General features: G+C 32.8%; 1 protein-coding gene and 1 long non-coding RNA gene across 2 annotated transcripts; one reads left to right on the forward strand and one right to left on the reverse strand.

The window, feature by feature from the left end:
• The first annotated feature begins 9,555 nt into the window (after positions 1–9,555).
• LOC115992396 (cyclic phosphodiesterase-like) lies at positions 9,556–11,730 on the forward strand. Its single transcript, XM_031116584.1, has 3 exons — positions 9,556–10,251; positions 10,474–10,528; positions 11,374–11,730. The coding sequence occupies exons 1-3, from the start codon at positions 9,670–9,672 to the stop codon at positions 11,577–11,579; spliced, it is 843 nt and encodes a 280-aa protein (XP_030972444.1). The 5' UTR covers positions 9,556–9,669; the 3' UTR covers positions 11,580–11,730.
• A 13,730-nt stretch (positions 11,731–25,460) lies between these two features.
• Positions 25,461–26,528, reverse strand: LOC115989408. The gene is made up of 3 exons (XR_004091914.1): positions 26,442–26,528; positions 26,279–26,350; positions 25,461–25,684 (listed from the first exon to the last, which is right to left on the reverse strand). It is a non-coding gene; the product is annotated as an uncharacterized LOC115989408 (long non-coding RNA).
• Between the last annotated feature and the right edge of the window lie 322 nt (positions 26,529–26,850).

Consider the following 26,850-nt stretch of genomic DNA (forward strand, 5'->3'; position numbering starts at 1 on the left):
CGGGCCAGATCGGCCGAGTTGGGCGGGTGGGTCAGGTATCGAGTCTAGTTGGACACCCCTAGCCATAAGTCATCTTTTATTTTTTGCAACATTTCTGTCACTTCCTTGCTTAAGGCAACTAGGAGTTTTTTTTTTTTTTTTTTTTTTTTTTTTGTTAACCATCTCTATTTGAATCTATGAGAGTGTATAAAACATGTTATAAGAATTAAACAAAAAAATATAAGTAAGAACCTGATAAGAAGAATTTAATAAAGAAATTGATAAGAATAAATGATCTCATGGGCAAATAAAATTAAAACATATTAATAAGAACAATTCAATAAAAACTTTTGATGTGAAACTTTTACCCTTATGCTTCAAATTTGATTTGATGAAGATTGAACAAATTTAGGATATAATTAAATATTGGACAACAAAATAATTAAATTGGATCAAACCATTAACATATAAATTAGATCAAACATAAGGAAACTAGCGTAAACAAAAGGCAACAAATACATAAAACGTATTCAATTCGACTAGTAAACAAATACATGCCTACATGGTTGTAGGTAGGAAAATGGAAGCCAAAACCAAAAAACTATACAATGAGTTGGAGAATGAAAGAATACACCAACCGTGTGTATATATATCCCTGTAACCTAAAAAATGACTAAAATATTTCTGAAGCCTAAAAATTGACAAAAATAACCCTGAAACCTAAAAATGACCAAAATACCCCCCTAAAACTATAAAATGACCAAATTACCCCTAAAACCTAAAAAATGACCAAAATACCCCTAACCTAAGAAAATGACCAAAATACCCTCAAATCTATAAAGTGACGAAAATACTCCTAGTTGTGTTGTGATTGTTTGATTATTATTGGTTAACTAACTACCTAAAATTGTGTTAGTTAAATTAATTCAAATGATATAATTTCAACTATTAATTATTAGAATATATTTGTGAAAGGTCTTAAAAAAAATGTTGAAACCTTTGATGTGAAAACCAAAATTTGAAACTATAAATATTTATTGAAATTTAACATGTAAAGAAAAAGGTGCTAAGAGGAGGAAAAACAAAGTGAAGGGGGATAAGATATAAATTATTTTGTAAAAATTCAAGATGCAAATAAAAAAAAATTAAAGAAACAAGTTATGATGTTAATATTTTAGAATTAATTTAATATACGTGCCAATAAAACCCAAATTTTTGTTTATGCAGGTGGGCATTGCAATCTTTATTATTATTATTTTTAAGTATGCTTAATATGTGTTTTCAATTATACTATTTGTAAAATTTATTATTTTACTCTTTACATGCACTATGTACATGTTGACAGATTTGTTTTAGTATATAAAAAGTGGGAAATTCTATAGTAATTGTTATCCTTTATTTAAAAATTGTATAATATATATATATATATTTTTTTTTAAATAGAAAAATATTTGTAGTTGTAAGCAGCATTCTAGTGCAAAAAGTGGCCATATGGAGAATCCATTTTCAGGTTTAGAAGTGACCCGTTTTTCTATATGTAACCCTAATATTGAAGTTTTTTTAAATTTAATTTAATTAATATGTGAGGGAATTTTGAACTATTTAAGTGGTGAACACCAAAAAAATTGTATACCTTAATAATAGCATAAATATCATACATTATGTTATTGAAATTTATTATTTTCCTTATTTGACCCTATTATTTGAAGATTTTTGATTTTTAAATTTATCAAGATTAATGAGTAAATATTTTGGAACATTTAAAAGGAGGATACTAAGTCAAAAGCCTTGTAATTCAATTGGTTAGCACCTTCTGATGTTTCCATGACATTTAAGGTTCAAATGCTCATTACTCCATTGTTACTATCAAATATATATAAGGTGGACAATAAAAATTGCATTATCCTTATAAATGATTTTCAAGATTTAAAAGAACATAAAATCTTATTTTTAATAAATGATTGAGTTGAGATACTAGGTTCCATTTTATCTTATTTTAATTGATGATTGAGTTAAAATATACTACAGTTTACCTTACTCTGAAAAAGAAAAGATAGAGAATTAAAAAAATACTGCACAAATTCTATTTTTGATTTCCATATATTAATTTATTTTTGAATCTTATTATATTTCTTATTCTTAAATGGTAAAAAAAATTATTTATACTTTGGCTTCTTCTTTTTTTTGGTTTATAATACATTGAAACTATATAAATAAACTGTGTTGCTGCTGTGTTAGGTGCAATGGTACAGTGAATGCTTGTACACAGATGCAGGGGATACTTGTACAGAGTTGGTTACAAGTTAGTTGAGTTAGTTGATAATGCTATTGGAGGTTGATTCCCTTGAAAAATCAATGGAGGCCTAGTTTCCTCGAAGAACTACAAGATTGAGAGCAACAGAGATTAAGGGTCATTTGATTCATATCAAGATTGATAGTGTATTTTGGTGTAAAATGTTTATACCCCTTTAGTACTTTAGTAAAAATAGAAGTGTCTAAAGATACTAATGTTGTGTATAAGTTCATTTAACTACCCAATTCTACTTAATTAGCATATCAGTCTCCAACTTAATTACCTGTTAAACAAATACTTATTAGTCATTATGAGCACTGAGCAGTGAACCATTTGACTTCCTACTGAGTTGTGCAGAAAGCATGCATCTTATCTTATTAGTACTGAGAGTCTGAGACCAAAGGACATGTACACAGGAACAGCGGCCTATCAAACTCTGTTCCGGTACATACAAATCAATGGCTAGGATTTGGGGAATGGTGGTGAAAAATCTTCAGTCTCATATATCTATTTTTATTTCTATTTCTATTAATCTATATAAAAAGAGCCAATAGGCTCATAAATTGTGTTTTTGGTTTATTCAATTGGTGAGTTAGCACTTTAACCTTCTTCTTCTTTTTTTTCTTTTCAAGTACGCAATTGGTTTAAGCTTTGTTTTTGTTTTTTTAAGAATATATATATGTTTACTTTGTACTTGCAATTTAAGTTTACATTGTAGATGTAGGGACACGTTTTGCAGCCCAAGCTCAAAGTGTAAGGGATATTAGTTCAGTGAGCCCAGTACAATAAATTTGTAGAAAGTATGTCAAAGAACTAGGCTCTAATGAATTTGACAACGGCTAGTATGAATTTAAAAGATAATCAAGCAAGAACAAGACACATAAAGCTGAATGAATTCACTGTCCGAGAAGGTAAGTTTTCATATAAATCAATTAAACATGTTACAAGTGCAATTTTGATGGCTACTTGTTCTTACTCCCTTTTCCCCTCTCTTTTCTTGGGGTTTATACTCTAATTTATACTAGACATCTTCTCTCATCTCTGCCTTACACGTGTAAAGTTGATAGCTTATGTTGGAGCTTGTCCCATCAGTCTCCTCTAGAAGTCTTTGGGGGTGGTTGTAAGGCTAAAAGAATACTGTTTAGAGATCACTTCATCATTAATGTGGTCAGAGGGTTAGTTGCAGAGAATTCAATGCGGTAGTAGCAGCTTTCTCTTAGATATTTTTGGGTTCCCCTCCTTCTCGTACGTTCATGATGCATGTCCTATCACTGGAGCTTCTTGGAAGGTCAACTTGATTGTTGGAATACATATTTGAGCTATATTTATCATACCCAAGGAGAAATTCCTACTCGAACCACCTTCCACTTATTCCTTACTTATGAGACTTTAAACTGTCATAACTATTTATTCCTCCTCAGACCATTCATATTCTTGGCCTAGGCCCAAGACCCAATATATGCTCTAGGCCCTTAACCCTACAGTAGACACACAAAAAGTGACAAATATTATACACATTTGTACCAAAAAAAAAGGGTAAATATCTATTAATTATATAAAAAGAGCCAATAGGCTTATGAATAGTTTTTTGAGCCTTTCCTTTGAAAAAAAAAATGTGAGACTTTATTATGGATGTGTAGTAAGTGGCTAAATTTTAGGATTAAAGATAAGTAGATAACTCCCATCAATAAATCAGAATTTTCTCTTAAAAAAATAGAAAAAACAATTGAGGAAAGAGATGTAAATAAAAGTTTTGATAAATGAATCATTTAAAAATGAAGTATTCTTTTTCTATACTTCACTAAAAACTAGAAAAAAAAAAAAAGTTTAGATATGCCCATAAATATAGGACTAAATTCAGTATTGATAATAAAAAGGAATAGATATAAATTTTAACAATTTTAACTTAGCATTACTATTATTTAAGTATTTTTTATATTTTAGATGATAGACTTCACCCAATTGGGTGTTGGAAAATAAAAACTGCTTCTAACAAGGAGTAACTAGACACAATTCAATTGGCCTTGCACTCAAGCTAACTACAACTTGAACTTGGCCTTACAAAAAGACATGATTTTGTTTTAAAGTGTGTCAAATGAACCCGACATATTAAATTTAATCTAATTTTATGTAGAAATGAGTTTGGAAAATAAAATTTAGACATTTTCTAAATTATATTTTCGTTACCTTGATTTAACAATTCATAACTATGGGGCCAAAGAATTTGACAACCCCGGCCCACTTTATACTAAGCCCAAGGCCCACATTGAGGAGGAAGAAATGGCCGAGGACGAACAAAGAAAGCCCAAATAACCTAGAAATGTTGCCAAGGACGACTCTGTTCTCAGCATTCCAGATCCCAGAAGGAAAAAACGGCACGCCGTCAAAGGCAGCCTCCCAGAGCGCCCCCAGAAAAAGGACAAGTACAATAGGATACTCATGGGGGTATGGTGTAGGAGCAATTCAAGGAAAAACTATCACCTCCACATTAAATGCATCCAACTAACGTTCTGGCCGCATTAATGAGGAAATGACCCCTGAATAGTGCGGTCTTGGTTGTCGCACCTCATAGAGGGTTTGGGAAGGTGGCTGATGGGACAAGCACTCGAGTAATGACCTGCATAATCAACAGATGGAGGGCCAAAATCGATTGGAAGGAGATATATAATGTGAGAGATCCTCCAAGAATGGGGGATCAAAAAATCAGGAGGAAGAGAAAAAAGGAGTATACCGGAGTAATTTGCATGGACATAAAAGCTTTTGTAACCTAGCATTAAAGAAATAATAAGAACACTAAGTTCCTCAGACGAAACGCCCGAGGACAAACTCCCATACTTTAGTCTATGCCCTTGTTGTTCAATCCATTCATAACCGTGTCTAGTTGTAATCCTCGCTAAAACCTAGTTCTTGAACCCATTCTCTATAAATTTATTGTATTGGGTTAGTTGGGCTGGAGTCCACTCATCCAATATAAGAAGTGCTCGAACCCTGTCCCTACAATAACCTAAATCTATATATATTCTCAAAACTTCTACCTAAAATAATAATTTAATAATTTTAAGATGTGTAACATATTTCTTCTAATTACAAACTCTTACTTGAATAAACTTAGCAAATGCTTCAAGTCTGATGGTACTGGGAGTGGGACCTATGGGTGATATGGGTTTGTTGGGAGGTGGTTTTCCTAGCCAAATGTGGGTGTAGGTGATATGGGTTTGTTGGGCAATGGGTGTGGGTGATATAAGTTTATTGGTTGGTGGGTTTTCTAGCACGACTGTGGGTGATATGGGTTTGTTCAACGGTGGGTTTTGCCGGTTAGAGAGAGATAACTCAGAGAAGAGAGAGGGAGAGGATCAAAGATAGAATAGAGAAAGTGAAAGAATGTTAGGGACAAAATTGTCTTTTGGGGACTAAATTGGTAGGTTTTAGAATGTTCTGGACTTAGTTGGTATTATAACAAACCTCCTTTCCCCTTTTTTTCTTTTTCTTTTTTTTGAAATGGATTGCCTAGTTCTTTCGGCCTGTTTGGAAGTTAAAAAAAGGAGGGGAGTAGAGTAGAGTAGAGGGAGGGAGAGTAATTTAATTACCTTGTTTGGAAGTTTTTTAAAGAAGGAAGGGGAGGGGTTTCAACTACCTCTAACCCCTCATTTTTAATTCTCCCAAATTAGAGAGAGTTGGAGGGAAAGTAGAGTAGATAAATTATTGACCAAATGAATTCTCCAATTTACCCTTTCTAAATTAACAAAATTACAAACCGATTATATAAATAAACATTGTTTGTTTCCTAAGAAAATTTAACACTGCAAATGACAAATTTTCCCAGTGCTTTCTTACAAACCAAACACAATTTATAGGCTAGTCTCAACTCTTTTCTGGGCTAGTATCTTTACAATTTCTATCCCCATTCCCTCCACCGAAGCGTCGTCATTCTCGTTTTCAATTTCATCGGAGTCGGTTCGGCCCAAACCGAGATGGCGGCAGATCAAGGCGACGAGGCCAAACATTGCGGAGGCGATGGAGGTCAAGCAACCAGCGGCATGGTGGGCTTTGAGCATTAGGACCCAAGTGAGCTACTTGGCATTTTTGCGTCCTCGGTGGCCTTTGTCTCTGGTACGATCCGACCTGAGCGAGTCGGTTGTGATGAGAAAATCGTCCTCCATTGGACCCTCCAGCTCCACCATTGACCAATTCGGATTCTCCATCTTCACCACCACCGGCATGCCACGATGGCTCTCTTTCGCCCACCATTGAAATGACGGTGACCAATTGGGTTTTGAATTTTTGAATTTATTTTTATTTTTATTATAATTTTTTTTAGGTAATAAAAATTATTTTATAATAGTTAATAGTAGTTTTATACTTTTATTAGTGGTATTTGATGGAATGAGAATGTTGATTAAATAGTTATTTAATCTAACAAATTAATCATAGACCAATGTTGCAAATCCATTTTCAAATAAGAGTAAATTTGTCTATTTAAATCATTTCTTCTCATTTCCATCCTAATTTTTAAAACTTCCAAACAAGAAGAAGGGATAATTACTCCCTTTCCCCTTACTAATTTTAAAAACATCCAAACAAGGTGGATGATAACTATTCCCCTCTACTCTCCTCCCTCTCTAAACTTCCAAGCAGACCATTAAAGTCTAGGGCAACTCAAAAAAAAATAATAAATAAAATAAAGGCAACTCAGAATCTCATTATTTACTGACATTCTACATTGAGTTTTAAGTTTTAACATTATATTTTAAAAAATAATTCTATTAAAACTAATTTATCTTTTCAAAATTAAGAAAATAAATGTTCGCCCCATTTGTTTCGACGTAAAATATTTTCCGTAAAATATTTTCCTATTTTCAAGTGTTTGTTTACATGTAAAATACAATCAAAGTTGTAAAATATTTTCAATTTGACCAAAGTTTGTGCATAAAAACTTGTAAAATATTTTACCAAAAACTCAATGGTAAAACATTTTACAAAATGCTCACTCCCTCTCACCCGATCCTATCTCCCTCTTCTTCTCAGTTCTTCTCTCCCTCTCTTAAACTCTCTCCCCAGCCAAACTAGTGAGACCAGTGACAACACCCACCAGCAACAGACCACTGGTGGCACCATTCCCTACTGAATCCGACCTAGTTCTTCAACTTTGAAAATCGCCCTTCAAGATCCAGATTGAATAGATTAAAACCATTCATCTAAGATTGTTGAGTTGAGTTTCTGGAGGTCGGATTGTGGTGGAGCTGCTTTTGGTGGGTCAGATTACGGAGGATTTGGTGAGTGAATGATTTTTGTGCTGATGGATTTTGGGTATGGTTTGTGTTTGTCAGCAGTGGCGGAGGCAGAATGATGGTGCCTTGACAGACAACATGGGTTGTTTGATGGGTTTCAGGTATGGGTTTCATTTGTCACGGTGGTGGGTTAATGGTGGCTTCACGGATGACTTGGGTTGTTTGATGGGCTTCATGTATACTATGTAGCTTGGTGGGATTTGATGATTGTCACAGTTTTTGTACTAGGTTATGACTTTGGATTTGCTGGTGATGCTTCAATAGCTCCAACTAGACAAAATTTTGCTTTGATTTGCTCTATTCTAGTTGGACTTTGCAGTGATTTAGTGGGTTGTGCGATTAGAAAATTTTTACAAAATGATTTCTTGAACATTTTCACAAATGCTACCAAACACTATAAAAATGAAAATATTTTACAGAAAATATTTTCGATGTAAAATATTTTACACCTGAAAATATTTTACATCAAAACAAACAAAGCAGTAGATTCATTACAAGGTAATGTTACATACACAATAACTTTCGTATAATTTTTTTTGGGAAAAATTCTATATAACTATGAATAAATTTCAGCAAGCACAATCACACAAGAACATAAAGATTTACGTGAAAACCCTTTCTCCTTGAAGGGAAAAACCAAGGGACAAACTCCGAAAAATTCCACTATATTATATAGAGATTACAACACTTAGAGATACAACTTGAGTAAAAAAACTTTTTTTTTTTTTTTTTTTACTCACTGCTCTTTTTCTCACTGTGTATCTCTCACAATTTTCTCTTACTCTCTCTATTTTTCTCTTCTCTTTTACTTGCCCACTTACTCACACAGTTCTTTAAGACTGCACTTAGGCTGCGTTTGTTTCGATGGTAAAGGAAATCCAGAAAGTATTTTACACCCTTGAGGGTGTTTGGATGCGCTTGAAAATTCGGTCAAACTGAAAACCAATTTCAGTTGACCGTAAAATAGGCACCCCAACTCTGTAAAACCAATTACATTTTCATTTTACCTTCAAATGATTTCCAACCTCACTTAGAACTCAACAACCCGAAGAGAGAGAGAGAGCACCAAATCGAACCATCGATCTCGTCGCCACCGATCGAACCACTGACCTCACCGATCTACAACCCACCACCCACCACCCACTCTTGCTGTCGCTGCCGCCTCTAGATCAAACCACCGATCTCGTCGCCCAAAGCCCTAAGCTCGATACCGATCTGGCCGCCACCACCGATCGCCGATTTGGCCGCCACCGATCACCAGCCCACTCTACTCCACCCCCAAACCCACCCGATTTGGCCGCCGCCATCCTCCATTGACTTTAATCCTCTTTTTCCCTTGTTCTCTCTCTTTCCCAATCTGACGAGTTTGTGAATAAAAAATGTTTTTATTTTGATTTTTGGTTGCGTTAAAAGGTATTATATTTGTTTGGAAGTTGAGAAAATGTGAGAAAATGGGAGCAACAAGTAGAAAATGTATTTTTTTATAATATTTTCAAAAATACAACCAAACACCAGAAAATATTTTTCAAACCATTTTTTAAAATGCAACCAAACACTTGAAAATATTTTTATTTTTCAAAAATATTTTACACCCGAAAATATTTTACACCGAAACAAACGCAATCTTAATCCTCAGTTTCTCTGGGACTTCGCTTCTCCTCTCTTCTCCAAATGGCCTAATGGCTTTTCCTTTTATTTCTTTCACCTTTTCTTCTTTACTTCCTTCCGCACTCTTCTCATCAAATCACAATAAAAGCAAGCCACTTACTTTGACATTACTTTAACCAAAATCTCTTTCTTGAGCTCCTTAGGCCGAATGGCCTTTGTATCTTTCTTTTCTTTTTTCTTCAGCGTGTCCAAGACGCCTAAGCCAACCAACCCCAATCACTCATGCTGACTTTTGTACATGATGAAGAAAAGATAAGAAACATTAAAGACAAATGACATGTCTATTACAAGTGCGCTGAACTCCTTTCTCAAAAAACAAAAAAAAAAAGTGCGCTGAACTCATGGTGCAATGCACCCAACAATTTTTCCATAACAATTAAATTTGCAAGCTTTTAAAAAACGGCTCACTGCGATTTAATATTTGTGGATGATTACCTATTCATGTGCCACCGCATTCCACTCTCAGTATCAAATTCCAACTTTAATTGCTTACAAGTTACGTACAAAACCGAAGCACACAACAACCTCAATATTCAACACAACAGACAATCAAAAACATCCAAAACCCCATCACCATTTTGGGTTTTTTTTGTTCCACATCAAATTTCTGTTTCTGTTTCTGAAAAAACCAACAAATCACTCTCTTCCTTATCTGCATCAAAACCCACTTCCTCTTCTTCTTCTTCTTCTTCTAGTACTTCGACCTTAATATTCGATCTCATGGCAACCTCCCAACAAGTAGAGCCAGAGAAGCAGGCGTACTCGGTTTGGGCTGTCCCACCTGATGACGTGGCGGCCAGGCTGAAGAAGCTGATGGATAGCCTTGGGTCCGAGTTCGGTGGGCCCAAATTCGAGCCCCACATAACTGTTGTTGGGGCCGTCCATTTGACACCGGAAGATGCGGTTGACAAGTTCAGATCAGCCTATGAAGGCCGCAAGGCTTACACTGCCACCGTTGATCGTGTGGCTACGGGCACTTTCTCTTCTCAGGGTGTTTTCCTTGTCATCCATCCTACTACAGAGGTCACTTTTTTTTTAATATATAATTTCTATTTCTTTTTATCAATGTGTTTTCGGGTATTGATTCTCTCGCACTCATAATTATGTATCACGTATTTGAATAAAAATATATGTATATAAATGTGGATAATGTGTATGAGAGTGTATGGAAGCAGATTTTGGTATCAATTTTAATAAGTTTTTGTCCTTTTCTTTTGTTGGATTATATTTTGTGTTTTGTTTCAGGTAGTGGAGACTAGTGCACACTGCTGTGGTCATTTTGGATACAAGAAATCGACTCGTAAGTTATTGTGTTTTTTTACTTTGTATGTTTTTCAGGTTACTATTAGATATTTATCAAATTTGAAATTATAGTATTTACTATCTATCTATATGATTGTTATGTATCTGCAACTTGTTCATCCTTTGGTGACTGGTGAGACATATTTATATAAAATGGAATTAGGACTCTAATTGGGAGAGTGCATAAATTTCGGATGAAATTTAGTTTGGGACCTGAAGTTTGGATCATGTGGTGAAAAAAAGTATGCAAAAATTTTATGACAGAAATTTTTTGGAGTCCCCCAATGATGGTAAACTGGAAACTTGAAAATTATGTTAGGAAATCATACTATTCTTATCTCTTATGCTTCAGGAAATGTGTCAACAGGGGACTAGTCCCATTTTCTGGTTACAGATTGATATCTAGAATATACATATAAGGAATTTGATTTAGGAGGATCATAAATGCTATTACTCATTATTATCCTTAAATCTTACAATGTCCTTGGTAATTAGTAACTTGATGTGGCACACAGATAATCATGCATTCCTAGTGCACCTAAGCACAAGTTTGTCACCTCTGTTTTACTGAATAGTTGGTTGTTTTGGACCTATTGGTGCTTGTTTGTCTTGAAGAAACTACCCTTCTCATTCTTTTTTAAGCCTGGGCTTTTGCACTTATGAAACACGCATTTGCTTCCTCTGGTGTGCTATTGGTGGCTCAACCTTCCAGAAATGAGATTTTCATTATATAGAAAGAGAAAGTGTGGACTTTTATGTTATTTTCTTCTATGGGGACATTAGGAAATGGATTATTGGGTTGTGAGGCTCCCTGTATTCATGATTGCGCTGTATAATGTGCAGCTTATATGCCACATTTGAGCCTCCTTTATGCGGATCTGACAGAGGATGAGAAGAAAAAAGCCCAAGAAAGAGCTAGTATCCTTGATGAAAGCATTAACAGTTTGAGCTTCCAAGTTAATCGCCTTGCATTATACAAAACAGACACTGAGGACAAAACTCTCGAATCCTGGGAGAAAATTTCTGAATGCTTCCTTAGCCCAAATTAGCTTCTTCTTTGGCATGTTTATAGTTTGTAATAAGTATCATGGTGTACTTTGAGCTTTTACTATGTAACAAGAATTATTATACTGTTCTTCTAACTCTTCTTACCTTTGGTTTATAATAAGAATTACATGTTTTGGTGTTCTTCTGCCCTAACCAATGCTGTCTCAGTTGTATCGCAATTTCCCAATTTTGTACCTACTTCACCACACCCCCCCCCCCCCCCCCGACCCCCCTCTTCTCCCTTTTTCCCTCCTCACCTTCCACATGAAATTTTAGGAGCAGTTTTGAGGTTTTGAACAACTTTCCATAGTTCTGGTAGGTGTAAACTCCCCTCTAACTAGGTTGGTGGTTTTGGTGGGATGGATTGCTAGCCACTCTTGACCTGTATTGGGTCAATCTAGTGTGAGGCAAATTAGCTCATCTTCTGCATCAATTAAGCTGACAAGGATGAAGATGATGGTTGAACCTATTGAGTTAAAACATTGATGCAATTTCTCTAGATTCCATTCTTTCTTGGTATGGTCCATAAGCGATTCCCCTTTTGAGCTTAGAGTAGGAGGAAGTAGAATAGGATAATGCCCCATAATCCTTTCTTTTTCATGCTAAAATATTCACTTTCTAACCACCACCAAGTCTCCAACAACATTTTCTTGAGTATCTTGGTGTACTTTATAAAATAGATGATGCCCCATAATCATTCTTTGGGAAATGGATGAAATAGTATAAGTGTGACATAGTAAATTTCACAATTGTTGAGGTAATTAACATATTGTGATTGGTGTATAATAAAAGTGATTTCAGTTGGTAATCTTGTGTGAGTTGATGTTATACCTTAATCATATCCTATAGAATTACCGCATGTTCTGGAGTTTTGGCTTTGCCAATATTGTCAAAGTTCTGGCACTGAAGTAGATGTATGCCCTTTGGGGAGTGAACAGATCTTAAGTTTATGCTCTAAATGAAGATATACTAGAGGGTTGGTTAATAGGCATTCCTTGTTACATGACTAGCTTAACATACTTGATGAACTGACATTAGGCTTTTTGCTTTGTTAAGAAAGGTAGAAACAATTTTAGACTCGTTGTTTGGCAGCATAATTAACCAAACATAGTCATCACTTTCTTCTAATAATCCTGGAAACCCACAATTTTCCAAAGCTCTGGGATTCATCATGCGTGCTCATGTAAAATTTGAGCACCAAAGTAGATAATGGGACTAAAAAAGCTTTAGCTGATGGTCCACTTTGATTTGTTCAAGCTATGATGGACTCCAGCCCAATTAGGACGAAGCTAATCAATACTGAATATAAAGACCCACTCAAAAGGCCTAAACCCACGGATAAAATTGTGGCCCAAAATCCAATTTAAACCCATTCCATCACACTATCCAGCCCAACAAGTCATCCCAGATTTATTCAAACTCAAGCAGCTCAAAACACAGCCCAAAATCTAAAACTAGCTCAATCAGTCAAAATCTACTCATGCTCTCTGTGGCACATAGGTCCAATTTTGGTTCCATATCCCCTACAGTCGAGATTTATTCCATCAAAAGGCATAAATCCCGCACATTGAGTAATTTTTTTTTTTGAAGCCCGCACATTGAGTAAATTAAATTTTGATAAATATTTTATTGGTCCGGATAATGTACGCCCAAAGAGCATACATTAACCATTCATTTTAGAAATGTTTTTTTTTATGAGAAATTAAAAAAGCTAATAAAAAAGTAATTTTTTTTTTTTTTTCATAAAAAAATATCTAAAATAGTTTACTAATGTAAAGGCACATGTTAGTAAAACTCATATTTTATATTTTAATATTTTAATTCCTTCTTATAAAAATATTAAGTTTATATTTTAGAAAAAGTTCATGAAACTTCTATCTACCTTGAAATTAGAAAATTCTATTATGAGGCTTGTTTTCATGCATTAGAGGTAAATATAATAAGAAAATTATTAATTTCCCAAAAAAAAAAACACATGCTAATGGTATTTAGAGGTAAGTATAAGAGTATTATTATTTTTGCCTTTTCATTAATGGTTGACAATGAGATTTGTGGTTTATATTTTTAGGTATTGGAAATTCGGAATTGTATTTATCAATTTGAAAAATAAAATAAAAAAGAGAAAGACGTTTCAAGCGAAAATTGAGTTAATGAGAGCACTTTTTTTTTTTTTTTTTTTTTTTTTTTTTTTTTTCTATTAATCTTGTCCTCTCTAAGCAGAGGCCAGCATTTCAGCTAAAACTTATCTGTTTCTCAACCACAAAAAAAAAAAAAAAAAAAAAAAAAAAAAAAAAAAAAAAAAAAAAAAAACTTATCTTCATAATAGTGAGTTTTTGGGACATAAAGATTTTTTTTTTTTTTTTTTTTTGGGGTTTACTTAATCAATACTTTGTACTTTCGCTAATTTAATGTATGAAAATTTAAAGATTATTTATACAATTATTTGTAAACAAAATAGTATTTATGCTATATTAAAATAAGATAAATTGGAACCTGATATTTCAACTCAATCACATATTAAAGTAGAATGCTATGTTGTTTAAAATCTCAAAAATCATTTATAAGGATAATACAATTTTTAGAGTTCAGTAATTTTTTTCTTTTTAATAATTTGATAGTTAACGAGGGAGGGGGATTGAATCCTAAATATCATAGAAATACCAAAAAGTACCAACCAATTGAACTATAAAACTCTTGGCTTAGTGGCCTCATTTTTAAATGGTTCAAAATATTCACTCATTAATCTAGATAAATTTAAAATCTTCAAATAATAGGGTTAAATTATAAAAATAATAATCACACATTACTCATAATAAACTTAAAAAACTTCAAATAATAGGGTCAAATAAGGAAAATAATAAATTTCATGAAAATAACTTAATATATTTATACTATTATTAAGGGAGACCATTTTTGGTGTCCACTTTTTAAATGGGTCAAAATGCCCTCACATATTAATCAGATTTAATTTAAAAAAAAAAAAAAAAAACTAATTTTAGGGTTGCATATGGTAAAACCTAAACTGTAAGTTGCTTTTAAACTTTAAAACTGATTATCCATATTACCCACTTTTTGCACTAGAATACTGCTTACAACAATAGATATTTTTCTAATTAAAAACAAGGTTAAAATGCAAAACTCACTCTTCATATTTGACTAGAATTCATTTTAATCCTCTAACTTTGCTTTCGTTCATGTTAGTCCTCTAAGTTTAAAGTTTATTTGATTAAGGCCTCTCCATCTACTGCTATTAAATGTTGTAGTTAATTATCCAGTTTTTTAATTTTTTTTCTTCAAAATTTTTAAATTAAAAAATCCAATGAATGATTGAAAAATATTTTCCAAATTTTATTTTTTAAACAAATTTTAACGGAAGTTGACGGAAAAGCCTTAATTGAATAAACTAGAAATTTAGTGGATAGAAATGAATGAAAAAAAAAAAGTTAGAGAACTAAAAATAATTCTAGTATAACTTAGAATGTGAGTTTTGCATTTTAGCCTAAAAACAATTATACGTATTATAAACTTTTTAAATGTTGCTTATGTTGTTGTGATGGGGAATATCCGGATCATTTGCTACTTCACAATAAGTTTTCTCATGCCTTATGGTATGAAGCTTTTGAAATGTTTGGGATTCGGTGGGTAATGTTGAAGTCAGTTAACTCTCTTCTCTTTGCTTTGAGAAATTGGTTTGGAAAGCACTTATTAATCATATGGAATATGGTCCCAACATGTTTAATGTGGATTGTTTGTCAAGAACGTAATACTTGCATTTTTGAAGACAATGAGAGACCCCTTAGACCTCTTAAAGTCTCTTCTCTTTGGTACTTTGTTTTTGTGGGATCGTATTTGGTGTTGTATGAGTTGTATTTCATTGTTTGATTTTTACACTTTCTCTTTCTTTTTGCTCTTGATTTAGTTGTATTTACTCCTTGTACAGAGTGCTCACTATCATGAACATGATGTTCAATTTTTTTCAATAAAAGTTTTATTAACTCTATATATATAGATACGAGATGGGTTCAAGTTACATATGGTGTAACTCTAAAGCCTTTTTCTAAACTATTGGATTTAAATAGATCCAACGGTAAAAAAAGACACTCATTAATACTAATATTCTGATTAGGATCTCATTAATTATCTCTTATTTATTGCATTCCATACCTATCTCTAAAATTTAAAAAAAAAAAAAAAAAAAGTAACATCTCTCTCTCTCTAATTTTTTTCCTCCGTTCTCAAAAAAAAAAAAAAAATTCCTCCATTGCTCGTCTCCTTTGTCTCTGTGTCTCTTTCCTCCATCACTCTTCCACCTCCAATGCCAAGTCGCTAGCAAAAAAAAAAAAAAAAAAAAAAAAAAAAACGCCGCTTGTTGCACAATTGGTTAGTCTCCCACTTTTTTTCACCTGTTATAATTTCTTAGATACAACTAATTTATTGTATTCAACTATATTGTAGTACAGACGTTGAAAATTTTGGTGCCTGTTGTGGTTCTTTTTATATGCAATAGTAGTCTTTTAGTTCTTTTTATATGCCCTATACTATGTACTATCCGAGCCATAACACTGTCTTGATCTGCATCGGGCTAGCTTAACCTGCCAGTGCCAGGTTTAAATGTACACTACTTTTACACAGTCTATTCCTTCATTCAATTTCACATGTTACTAATTTTTTATTCAAATTCACATGTTACTAATTTTTTATTCCAAGTTTCCACTGACAAATATTACTACGTGTCTTGATTTAATATGAAAAAAAATGGAGATAAATAGATTTGTTCTATCAAAAACTTCAGCATACTCTATGAACCTATCAAGGGCTGTGATTTATGCTAAATGGTCACCAATATGTATGTTTAATTGTTAAAAGGAATTACCATTTTCTATAAATGGTCCTTTGGGTCCAACACTGTAATTTCAATTTGAATATTTGTGGTTGTATATACTTCTGAACAGTTAAAAGGAATTACCATATTCTATTAAAAAAAAAGTTATTTTTATATACAACTATATTTTCCGGAACAAATTGCTATTGACTAAATCTATTGGGTCTATTAGTTCTTGTTATATGCAATAGTAAATATAATGTATCAAAATAGCTACTGCATGTGTAGATATAACCTTTGTTTTTCTATTGGGTCAGCTATCGTTTTTTAATCTTGTAAGATTTCCTCTCTATAAAGTTAAAAATTGCCACCTCCCTCTTTTTTATTTTTGGGGGTGGGGGTGGGGGTGGGGGTGGTGGTGGTGGTCCTTTCATCGGAAGATAACAACACCTTATGAAAGTAGTAGTACTAACTTGCTCTAATTTTTAAAATAGGCTCTTAAAGTAAGATTTATTGCTTATAAATGATTGTGAAAGACTTAAAACAAACACTTCATTTTGCAGGGAAATGTTAGAAGGCTCATAGACAAACGTTTTGATGGGAATACAAAATGTATTATAGTGATTATGGAGCAACAAAAATGATCCTTAGACCTCTGCTTCACCTGGTATTGGAGTGATTATGGAGCAGCAAACACTATTGTATCCGTTATTAGTTGTTACTGCTAAATGTATTTATGTTAGTTGTACACTTGGACTCCCATTGATTGAATAAAATCGCTTCTTCATATATCAACTTTTGTAATTAGAGATGTTTGGATTAAGAGATACTGTAACTCTGCTGCCCATGAAGCTACTAATTTTTTTTTAACATGTGTATTTTATCTTTAGATCAAAATACGATTTTGTTGATCAATTTCTAAAAGCGAAAGAGTCCTGAATCAAGATAACAGGCAGGTTGCTAATGCATTATAGGACAACATGTTGACCATGATTGATTGAAAACCATCTTGGGAGACAGTAACACATTTTGGGAAAATTGTTAATAGGTTTCCTCCAAAACGTTTTCATTATTCTAACAGATTGCTTCTCCAATATAAAATTTTATCCAATTTCCATGCAATTTAAAATCATTAAAATTATTGGTATGCTCTGGATTACTAATTTTTTTTACAACAATCTGTCTATCTCATCTTCAAAACTTTCAAAATAATATACAATCCCCAAACCATATGCTCTGAAATCCTAAGTTGTCTAAGAAAGCAAATGGTTCTAAGCAAATAAACCTTTACTAAGTAAATTTTCTTCTTTTCTTTATATTACCATGCAGTTTCCATGCTCCCTAGTATTATAGGCAATAGAAATGAATTATGAAACATACCCTGAACCCATAGTGTAAAATGATACTACTTAAATCCAAAGTAACAGCTAAGTAAAGAGGTCTACCATTTCTTGTTTTTCACAAAAAGTTTTCCTCTATGAAAAATGAATATAGGATTAAACAAAGAGTATAGAATTGCTTAAAAATCTGAAAAATGTGCCATAAACACACCATTAATCACATTAAATCAAAGCAAAATTAAATGAGTAGTTGTAACCAAAGCTATGGCTACACTGCTACTACCCTCCATATATATGTTGTCATGGAACAAAAACTAACAGTTAAGATTCTTAGCTAGAAAGTTCCAAATAGTATTCCAACATAGGTCCTTAAAAAAACAAAACAAAAACAAAATAAAAAAACCAAAATGTATTGTTTCATCATGATTAACAACATAGGTCCTTAAACGCTTATATTTTAAGCTACTTGGACTCTATATATCTCAATTCTACCAAGCGAAGCTCATTTTGTTATTCTCTTCAGCCACATGTACCTAAAGTAGAAAACAATGTATAAGTAAATTTGAAACAAAAGATATATATTATTACAATCAAAATTAAAAAATTAAAAAAAAAAGACTAAAAAAATGAAATGAAAAAACTCACTTTATGCTAAATCATCAATATTATTGGCATCAAACACTGTCATGTTTTCTTCATCTTGTTAATCACTTCTTTCGCCATTATATTGTTTACAAGTACGACGATTATGACCATAACTCCCATAAAGTTGACAAGATTGTCTTTTTGTTGTTGCACGAGCTAAGGATATTTCAAGCTCACCTTTAATTGCCCCACCATGACCTTGTTTCTCAGTGCTTTTCTTTTGACCTTTGGTTTGTGATACATGTGGATCTTTTATATTCAAAGGAACATTGGGAGAGCAGTCTTGTACTTCAACAACAGCAGCTAATTCACCACTCTTGTGATGCATATTCATTTCATCATTTTCATTACCTTCAAGCAATTGATTTTCCATTCCAAAAACTTTCTTAAGGGTCTGGTCTAAGTCGAAGATGATCATTTCATATATATCTTCAGATTTTTCAGCAAGGTAAGACAGTTGACTTACACAATGACAAACATGGATGCTTTATAAGGCTCTTGACATATGATGCTCATCCTCACACCTTGATCTATATTCTACACTTTTGATTTTTTTTATTTGCTTCTTTTGTCTAGCGTTGTAGGATGTAGTGGCTAGGAATCTCAAAAATATTTTTAGCTTGAAAGATTAATAACATATGCCTACAAACAATTCCCATAAACTCATAAATTTGGCAGTCACATTCACAAACTTTTGATTCCAAGTTCAACTTCACAATAAATGCATCATTTGGATCAAAGGAACTTGTTACTCTATACTTATAAAAAGTTCCATTTTTCTCAACCTTTTCCTTTGTAAAATGATAACTACTCACCAACTCTTTTTGGAACTTGCTAAATATGGTTCTTGTGTATATAGAAGCAGCTTGATGCTTTATTTTTGAGCCAATTACCAAAGAAGGACTCTTATGTCTTGAATCAAAATCTTCCTTTCTTTCTTTCTTATAACGGCTATCCACTGCTTTTACAAATTTGACCACAAAATCCTGTAGTGTAGTTCTCGAACAAAGGAGTCAAAAAACACATTGATGCTTTCACTTCTCTGGGTAGTGTTCATTCTTGCGAAGAAAGTATTTCTATTGTACACCAGTATCCATGACTCTCTAATATTATATAATCCTTGAAGCCATTCATTTCTATCTAAGCCATAAGTTAATATTAGGATCTTCCAAGCCTCCTCAAATTTTTCCACACTAGGTGACTCACGTATGCATCTCTTCAACTCATGTTTGAATATTGACTTCTTATGATATATATGGGAAAGTGTCTCCTGAAATTTCTTCTTAATATGACAAAGGCAAAGATGATGATGAGTTCTTGGGAATACCTTTGCAATAGCTACACCCATGGCTAAATCTTGATCTGTAATAATAGATAGCGGTTTCTTCCCCCACATTGCTTGAAGCCAAGTTTCAAACAATCACACAAAATTTTGTTCTGTCTTATCTTGCAACAATGCACAACCAAATGCAATTGATTGACAATGATGGCTTAACCCAGTAAAAGGAGCAAATGGCATATCATACTTGTTTGTTTTATAAGTCGTGTCAAATGTCACTACATCCCCAAAGTATTGATAAGCCATTCTTGATCGCGCATCCACCCAAAAAAATTAATCATAAAGCCAACATCATCGCATCGAATTGCATAAAAGAAATTGGAGTTTTTAGCCTGTTGTTTTTGGCAACAATTAAGGATAGCTGAGGCATCTCCAACAGCTAGATTTTTTCCCCTAACATCTCTCAAGTGATTCCAGCAATCTCTACTTGTAAATGTTTGGTCACCTACATTGAATATCATGACAACTTTTCCTATTAGAAGATCTTCTTCACCAAAATTTTCAACAAGACTTTTGGTAGCAGTAGACTTTTTTTTTTTTTGGTGGCATCAGAGGTATGACACACCTTTTGGACTAATTATACCATGATTGTGGTTGTTGTCAAATCCCTTCACAACCCATTTCTGCAACTTCTTATTCTTCTTGACTCTAAGCATTGCTTTGCATCCAGTTCTAAGACTTGAACAAGTTCTAAGACTTGAACAACTTCTACGGGCCTTTTGTTCATCATCTCTACTCTCTCCATTATCAAGTGTCTTTTTTCTTTTGCGTTGCTCTTCACTACAATATACATAAATACAACTTGTTATATTATCACTTCTAGGCGGTCTTTTACTGGTACAAACATAGATCCCAAAACCTTCTTTTTTTGCAAATTCTTTGTAAAAAGTTTCAACACCATCAAGGGAATCAAATTGCATTCCGACATATGGCTTGGATTTCAACTCACAATCACCAAAATCTTCAAGTGGTAACTCTTGCTCTGATAACTCTGGATTGTTTGGGGCATCATATAACTCTTCACACTCCATTTGGTATTTAGTAACTATATCAACCAATATAAACAATGAACAAAAATATAAAATATGTAAATATATTACCAATTGTAGCTACAAAACATAAATAAAAATTTGAATAATTCCATATCTAAAGAAATAGTCACTTTGAGCCAAGTACTATTCGATTTAGTAGCCAATACCTGTAGCTAAAACTAATAGACCGAATATAATATCAAAGTTCCCTCTCATTAGTGTGTAAACATGTAGCTACAAAACACATGTTCCTTAACTACACGCGAGACAATAAAGTTTGGAACAACTAACAGGCCCAATAGAAAAATAGAGGTTATATCTACACATGCAGCAGCTGTTTTGATACATTATATTTACTATTGCATATAAAAAGAACTATTAGACCCAATAGATTTAGTCAATAACAAGTTGTTCCAGAAAATATAGTTGCATATAAAAAGAACTAAAAGACTACTATTGCATATAAAAAGAACCACAACAGTCACCAAAATTTTCAACATTTGTACTACAATATAGTTGAATACAATAAAATAGTTCTATTTAAGAAATTATAACAAGGGAAAAAAAGTGGGAGACTAACCAATTGTGCAACTAGCGGTTTTTTTTTTTTGGGTCTCTCTCTGCCAGCGACTTGGCCGTGGAGGTGGAAGAGCAGTGGAGGAAAAAGAGACAGAGAGATGTGTGGTGGAGTTTTTTTTTTTTTTTTTTTTTTTTTTTTTTTTTAAGAGATAGGTATGGAATACAATAAATAAAGAATAATTAATGAGATCCTAATTAGAATATTAGCATTAATGAGTGTGTTTTTTGATCGTTGGATCTATTTAAATCCAATGGTTTAAAAAATGTGTAACTCTTTACGGTTACATCGGGTGTAACTTGAACCTATCTCGATATATATATATATATATATAGTATTGTAATTAGCTACTTAAGGGAAGGGTATTTTAGTAACTTTTGACACACATGAACCAATAGCCACAACGCACAAGACACTTGGCCCAATACTTAAGAGGACACTTGTTCTTCTTACCATGCATGTGAGAGCTGTGGCAAGCCACTAACTAATTCAAGTGAGAAACTTCCCTAGCCAGCTAAATAAACCAAAATTTGTACCTCCTTTTGCTCTCATTTCTCACATAAAACTAGAAAGAGCTAGAAAGCTCAAGCACTCTCCCTGTCTACACATATAGGTCCAGCGAAAAAAAGGGGAAAGGCTTCTTGCTATAGTAAGCTTAGCTTCCAATCCTTCAAGACCCCAAAGCCTGAGTAAGAAAATCTAGCTTCTAACCCTTTGAATCCATAAATTCCCCATTGTTGTTTCTAGTAATTGGATTAGGGGTTTGTGAAATAAGAAAATTGTGATATTGGTGATTTGTTGAAAGTGGAATAGGGTTCTATTAATTGATTATTGCATGTGAATAAGAAATTAAGAAAAAGTTAAGGTTAGTACAAACTGATGTTACTATTGGGACTTTTATTGTTTTCCATTTTGTTATAAATGGTTAAATGACTGTATATAAGTGTTTTCTAACATGTTTAATGAGAGAATAAAAATCCCCATATGATAATAAGACCATTTGTAATCATTTTATGATTTTGTGAGTAAAGGTGTTAAAACTATCTCTGTGACAGATTTTGTGTTTACAACATGAAAAATGTTGAATTAAATCCTATTCTGTGAATTTGGATGCTAGGGATAGTTTCTATGAAAGCTAAGACATTGGTTCTTATGGAACTGGTCTCACAGCAATTAGATCAATATAAAAATAATAGTATAATTTCTAATTCAACTGAAATTCTATTAGGGCAGATTTGAGCATGATGGATTGTATGATTTTTAATAAAGCATGAATTTATTCTTAGGCTTTGAAACTATAAGGGAAATTACTAGAAATCTAAATGGGTAACTCTATAAATTGGCAAGAAAATTGGATGTAATTTGATAGTTCATTTAAATTTAGTAAGTGAAGTATATGTTGGTAGAATGGGCAGTAAAGAGTAGAACATGTTATGTTTATATATAAGGGAATCATGCTATATGTTCAGAATTCAATAGTAAATACTATACCTTACAGTTTACCAGAATTATGTTCACAAGTACAGTATTTAAATGTTCTAAAATCTCATGAAATCCTTTTAGCATGAGCTGTTTATAAGTAAAGGTCACAAATTTTTATCTGTTTTTTGTATAATATAGTATGAAAACATGCACATATGGAATGAATGTAAAGAACTAATTTCTTTTTTAAAATAAGTTTATATTTAAGTACATGTTTATGTTTAAAAAGATTTATGTATTTGATTAAAGATGACGAAATAGTTTTTTTTTTTTTTTTTTTTTTTTGAGAATTTGATGACGAAATAATTAAATGCAAATTGATACTATTTTAGTTTAATGTTACACGAAAATGTTTAAATTCTTTGGAGCATAAGTTGAACATCATTTATTGTAATGTTTGCATTAATTTCTAAAAATGATAATCAATAATTTCTTTTACTTTAGGTTTTTTTAATATAGAAATATATTTAGTGAGTGTTATGGATAAATGGCCGTAATACATGTGTAGCGTAGCGCATTGTGCTTTAAGAAAGAAGATAGAAAACAAAATTTGCTTTTTTTTTTTTTTAAGAAGAATTTCGTTTATTCTTTCAAATGGATTGAAATGTCTCAATGTTTACTCTTACTCATCCTTGCTTTCAGTGATGACAGTTACTTTGGGTCTAAAATCCTCAGTCAAAGATCTAAGAATCTTCCTAACAATTTTAGGTTGATCGTAGATTTCACCCAAATTATATGCAAAATTAACAATATCATTAAGCTTAACATAGAATTCATCAAAAGATTTATCATTAGACATCTTAATGCTTTTAAATCTAGTTGTTAATTGCTGTAACTTATTGATCTTAACTGTCTTTGTGCCTTCATGCATAGTTTGGAGGATATTCTAAGCAGTATGAGCAACCTCAACATTAGAGATTCTCTTAAATTCCTCCATAGAAACAGCATTAAAAATAGCATTCATAGCTTTTCTATTAAAAGCGGCTTCTTCTTTCTGAGAAGTTTGCCACTCACTTACAGGAGTAGTGGGCTTCTCCCATCCGTATTCAACGGAATTCTAAACTCTCTCATCAATAGATTTCAGGAATGCTTTCATCCTTACTTTCCAATAAGCATAATTATTCTCATCAAAGTGAGGTGGAATAATAACAGAGTGACCGTGTTCCATGACAACTAGGGTCAATGATCAACTCTTAGATCAAAGGATCTAAATACTAGAGCTAACCCGCTCTGATACCACTCGTTCATTTTTAGACCCCTTAAAATACAACCAAATTAACCTAGTTAATTAGCCAAGTGATTACTTAGTCAAATTATCAGATCTAAGTTAACACAAATATATCATATCATGCAAAGCAGCGGAAATATAAAGAACACAATGATATGATGACCTAGGAAAACCAAATCGGTAAAAAACCTAGGGAGGATTTAACCTAACTATCCTCAAGGTAAAACAAATCAACTATGAAAGAATTGAAGTTTACTCAATAGCGACTTAGACCACTAACATCCTATTGCTACGTACCTCGAGTAGGAACCTTACTACCATGACCATGTGATAGTTCCGAGTCCACGGACTACTTTCTTTCTTGGATTCACAGCAAGCACAAGCACTCCTGCTTGTATATCTTTAAGCTCTTGAAGCAGCAACTGAATTGATCACTAAGCTCTCGACATCAATCTTGAGATTGGAAACCCTAAGTGTATGTGAAGGCAAACACCTCTAGATCTCACAAAAGATTCACACACACAGCATAAAGAGCCAACTCAAAACGTGGCTAGGATTTTCCCTTTTATATTTAAGGCAAAAAATAAAACCCTACACATCAAACGGGCTTGGGCTGAGTTGGAAAATTCTGCAGAAAAACAATCTACACAAACTTCGATCGATTGAGTCTAATTCTCAATCGATCGAGTCAGGCAGATTTACACAGTAAATCCTGTAGAACACTCGATTCCAACTTTACACTTAAACACACTTTGAGCAAGTCTAACACAAGACTAAACGTTTTGATCATGGTTTGCCAACATTACAAATTGAAGTTCTAATACATTTAAACCTAAATTCTTAGAACCCAACAATAACTCAACAGGTTCCGCCAAATCAGAGTCAGCCATATTTATCATGAATTGAATAAATGTGCAGATGATCTCTCAAGAAGGGGTTGTGCTCGACAAGAAGACTTTGAATTTTAGAAGAACCCCCTTCTGTTGATCTCTCTAATTTTTTAAGCTTTGATGCTTCTGGTTTGTGCTCTTATAGGCTTTCAGCAGCTATGCCATCTATTTTGGCTAGCTAGCTTCGTTATGTATCTTCCCTTTAACCCAAAGGAAAAAAAAAAAAAAAAAAAAAAAAAAAAAAAAAAAAAAATGTGCTTATCAGTCCATGCAAAATTGAAGTAGAATTTAGGATGAAAACCCTTACTACGTATTGTCTCTGTTCTTGATCCAGTTTGGAATAGGCCCTGTGAGCAAGTTGCTTGCCAGATACCAATTTAGTTAAAAAAACACAACACCACCGGTTAAACACATAATAGTATGACTATATTAAAGGTCCTACTTTATTTTCTCTTGTAACAACCCAGTTATTTAAGGTCCCTTTAGGTTTATTCTGAAAGACAAAGCAGATGGAGAGGGTTCTAGTGTTAAGTGTATGCAGAGTGAAGTTCATTGCAGATTCACCCGTAGATGTTGGCCAAAAGCCAAACCTGGTTACATATCATTGGTGCTTTAGCTGGCCAATTATTTATTTGAATTTATTTTACAATTGAACTATGTTAAAGGTTTGGCCGTGAAGATTACAAGTATTTCAATTTTTTTAGACCACCAAAATCTGGAACCATTCCATCCAATCTGTTGAAGCTGAGATCTCTGCAAATATAACAATACAGATGTCAGAATAACAGAAAAGAAGGTTTATAACTTAACCGCCAAATATTGAAAAATAACTTATAAGACACAAGAATTCCACTACTAAAAAGCATGCAAGTCAAAATTAAAAACATAATAAATTTGTAACAACTAACAAGTAACAACTAATTGATAGAGAAACTCCAAAAATGTTTATCTAATCAGTGGTGATATTATGCTTTTCGATACCACATCTCTGTTTCAAATAGTACCCATTTTAGCTTAAGTTTCTATTCTAAATTAAAAAGAAAAAAATTTATTGAAATGATTATGCGCACTAAGTTCTAGAAAATAAAAGTATTATCGAAAATTGAAATCTGTAAACTTCTATATATTGACAACTAGTTATACTACAAAAGAAATTGAACATTTATTTTGGATAAATCAAAACTTTCATATGCATGTATCTATAATAAATAATATGGGGATAATTGACCGTGTTCTCTCCAATCATATGTGGGCTGCAGTTCACTCCTTTTCCAATAAAAGAGGCAAAAAGAAAATAAATAAATAAATAAGAGTGAAAAAGAAGAAGATAAATGATACGGGAACTACAGGATTTGAAGTTCTGTCATGTTTGATATATATGTAGGAATTGGTCCAGAGATATTACAGCTCCTGAACATCCTGAAATATAAATAAACTTCAGGTAAGAAAAACTGCCATAAATTCTGCATCATTTCCATTCATAGCTTTTTACAACAAAAAATTTACTTACAATCTTTTCAGCACTGTCATGCTACTTAAGTTTGGAAATTTTGAACCCTCTCCAACTAAGTCACTGATCCTTCTACATAGAGTTGCACCATCAATTCAATAGATGTTAGTTCTTCAGCATTAAATTTCTTAAATTTAAAAAAATACAATTGCATCTTTGAGATTATGCAACTCAAGAATTGTTAACTTAGAAGGCAGTAGTACTCACAGCAAGGTTAAATTACTCAAGATAGAAATGCTAGAAGGAATGGCCCCTCAAAACCACTAGCTTGAATCTCTCTGTTAAAAACACAATTCAAATGGATCTTTATCACACCTGAAACCTTTACCTGAGAGAGATTTAGATTTTTTTTTTTTTTTTTTTTTTTTTTTTTTTAAGTAGGAAAAAGGCACATACAATTTCTTAAGTT

The sequence above is a fragment of the Quercus lobata genome, chromosome 5, assembly GCF_001633185.2.
Source record: "Quercus lobata isolate SW786 chromosome 5, ValleyOak3.0 Primary Assembly, whole genome shotgun sequence".
Lineage (NCBI taxonomy): Eukaryota > Viridiplantae > Streptophyta > Magnoliopsida > Fagales > Fagaceae > Quercus > Quercus lobata.

Coding starts and splice junctions, on each gene's coding strand:
- LOC115992396 (XM_031116584.1), top strand. CDS start 9,670: ATGTGCCACCGCATTCCACTCTCAGTATCAAATTCCAACTTTAATTGC. Junction 10,252..10,473: donor TCATCCATCCTACTACAGAG/GTCACTTTTTTT, acceptor GTTTTGTTTCAG/GTAGTGGAGACTAGTGCACA. Junction 10,529..11,373: donor TGGATACAAGAAATCGACTC/GTAAGTTATTGT, acceptor TATAATGTGCAG/CTTATATGCCACATTTGAGC.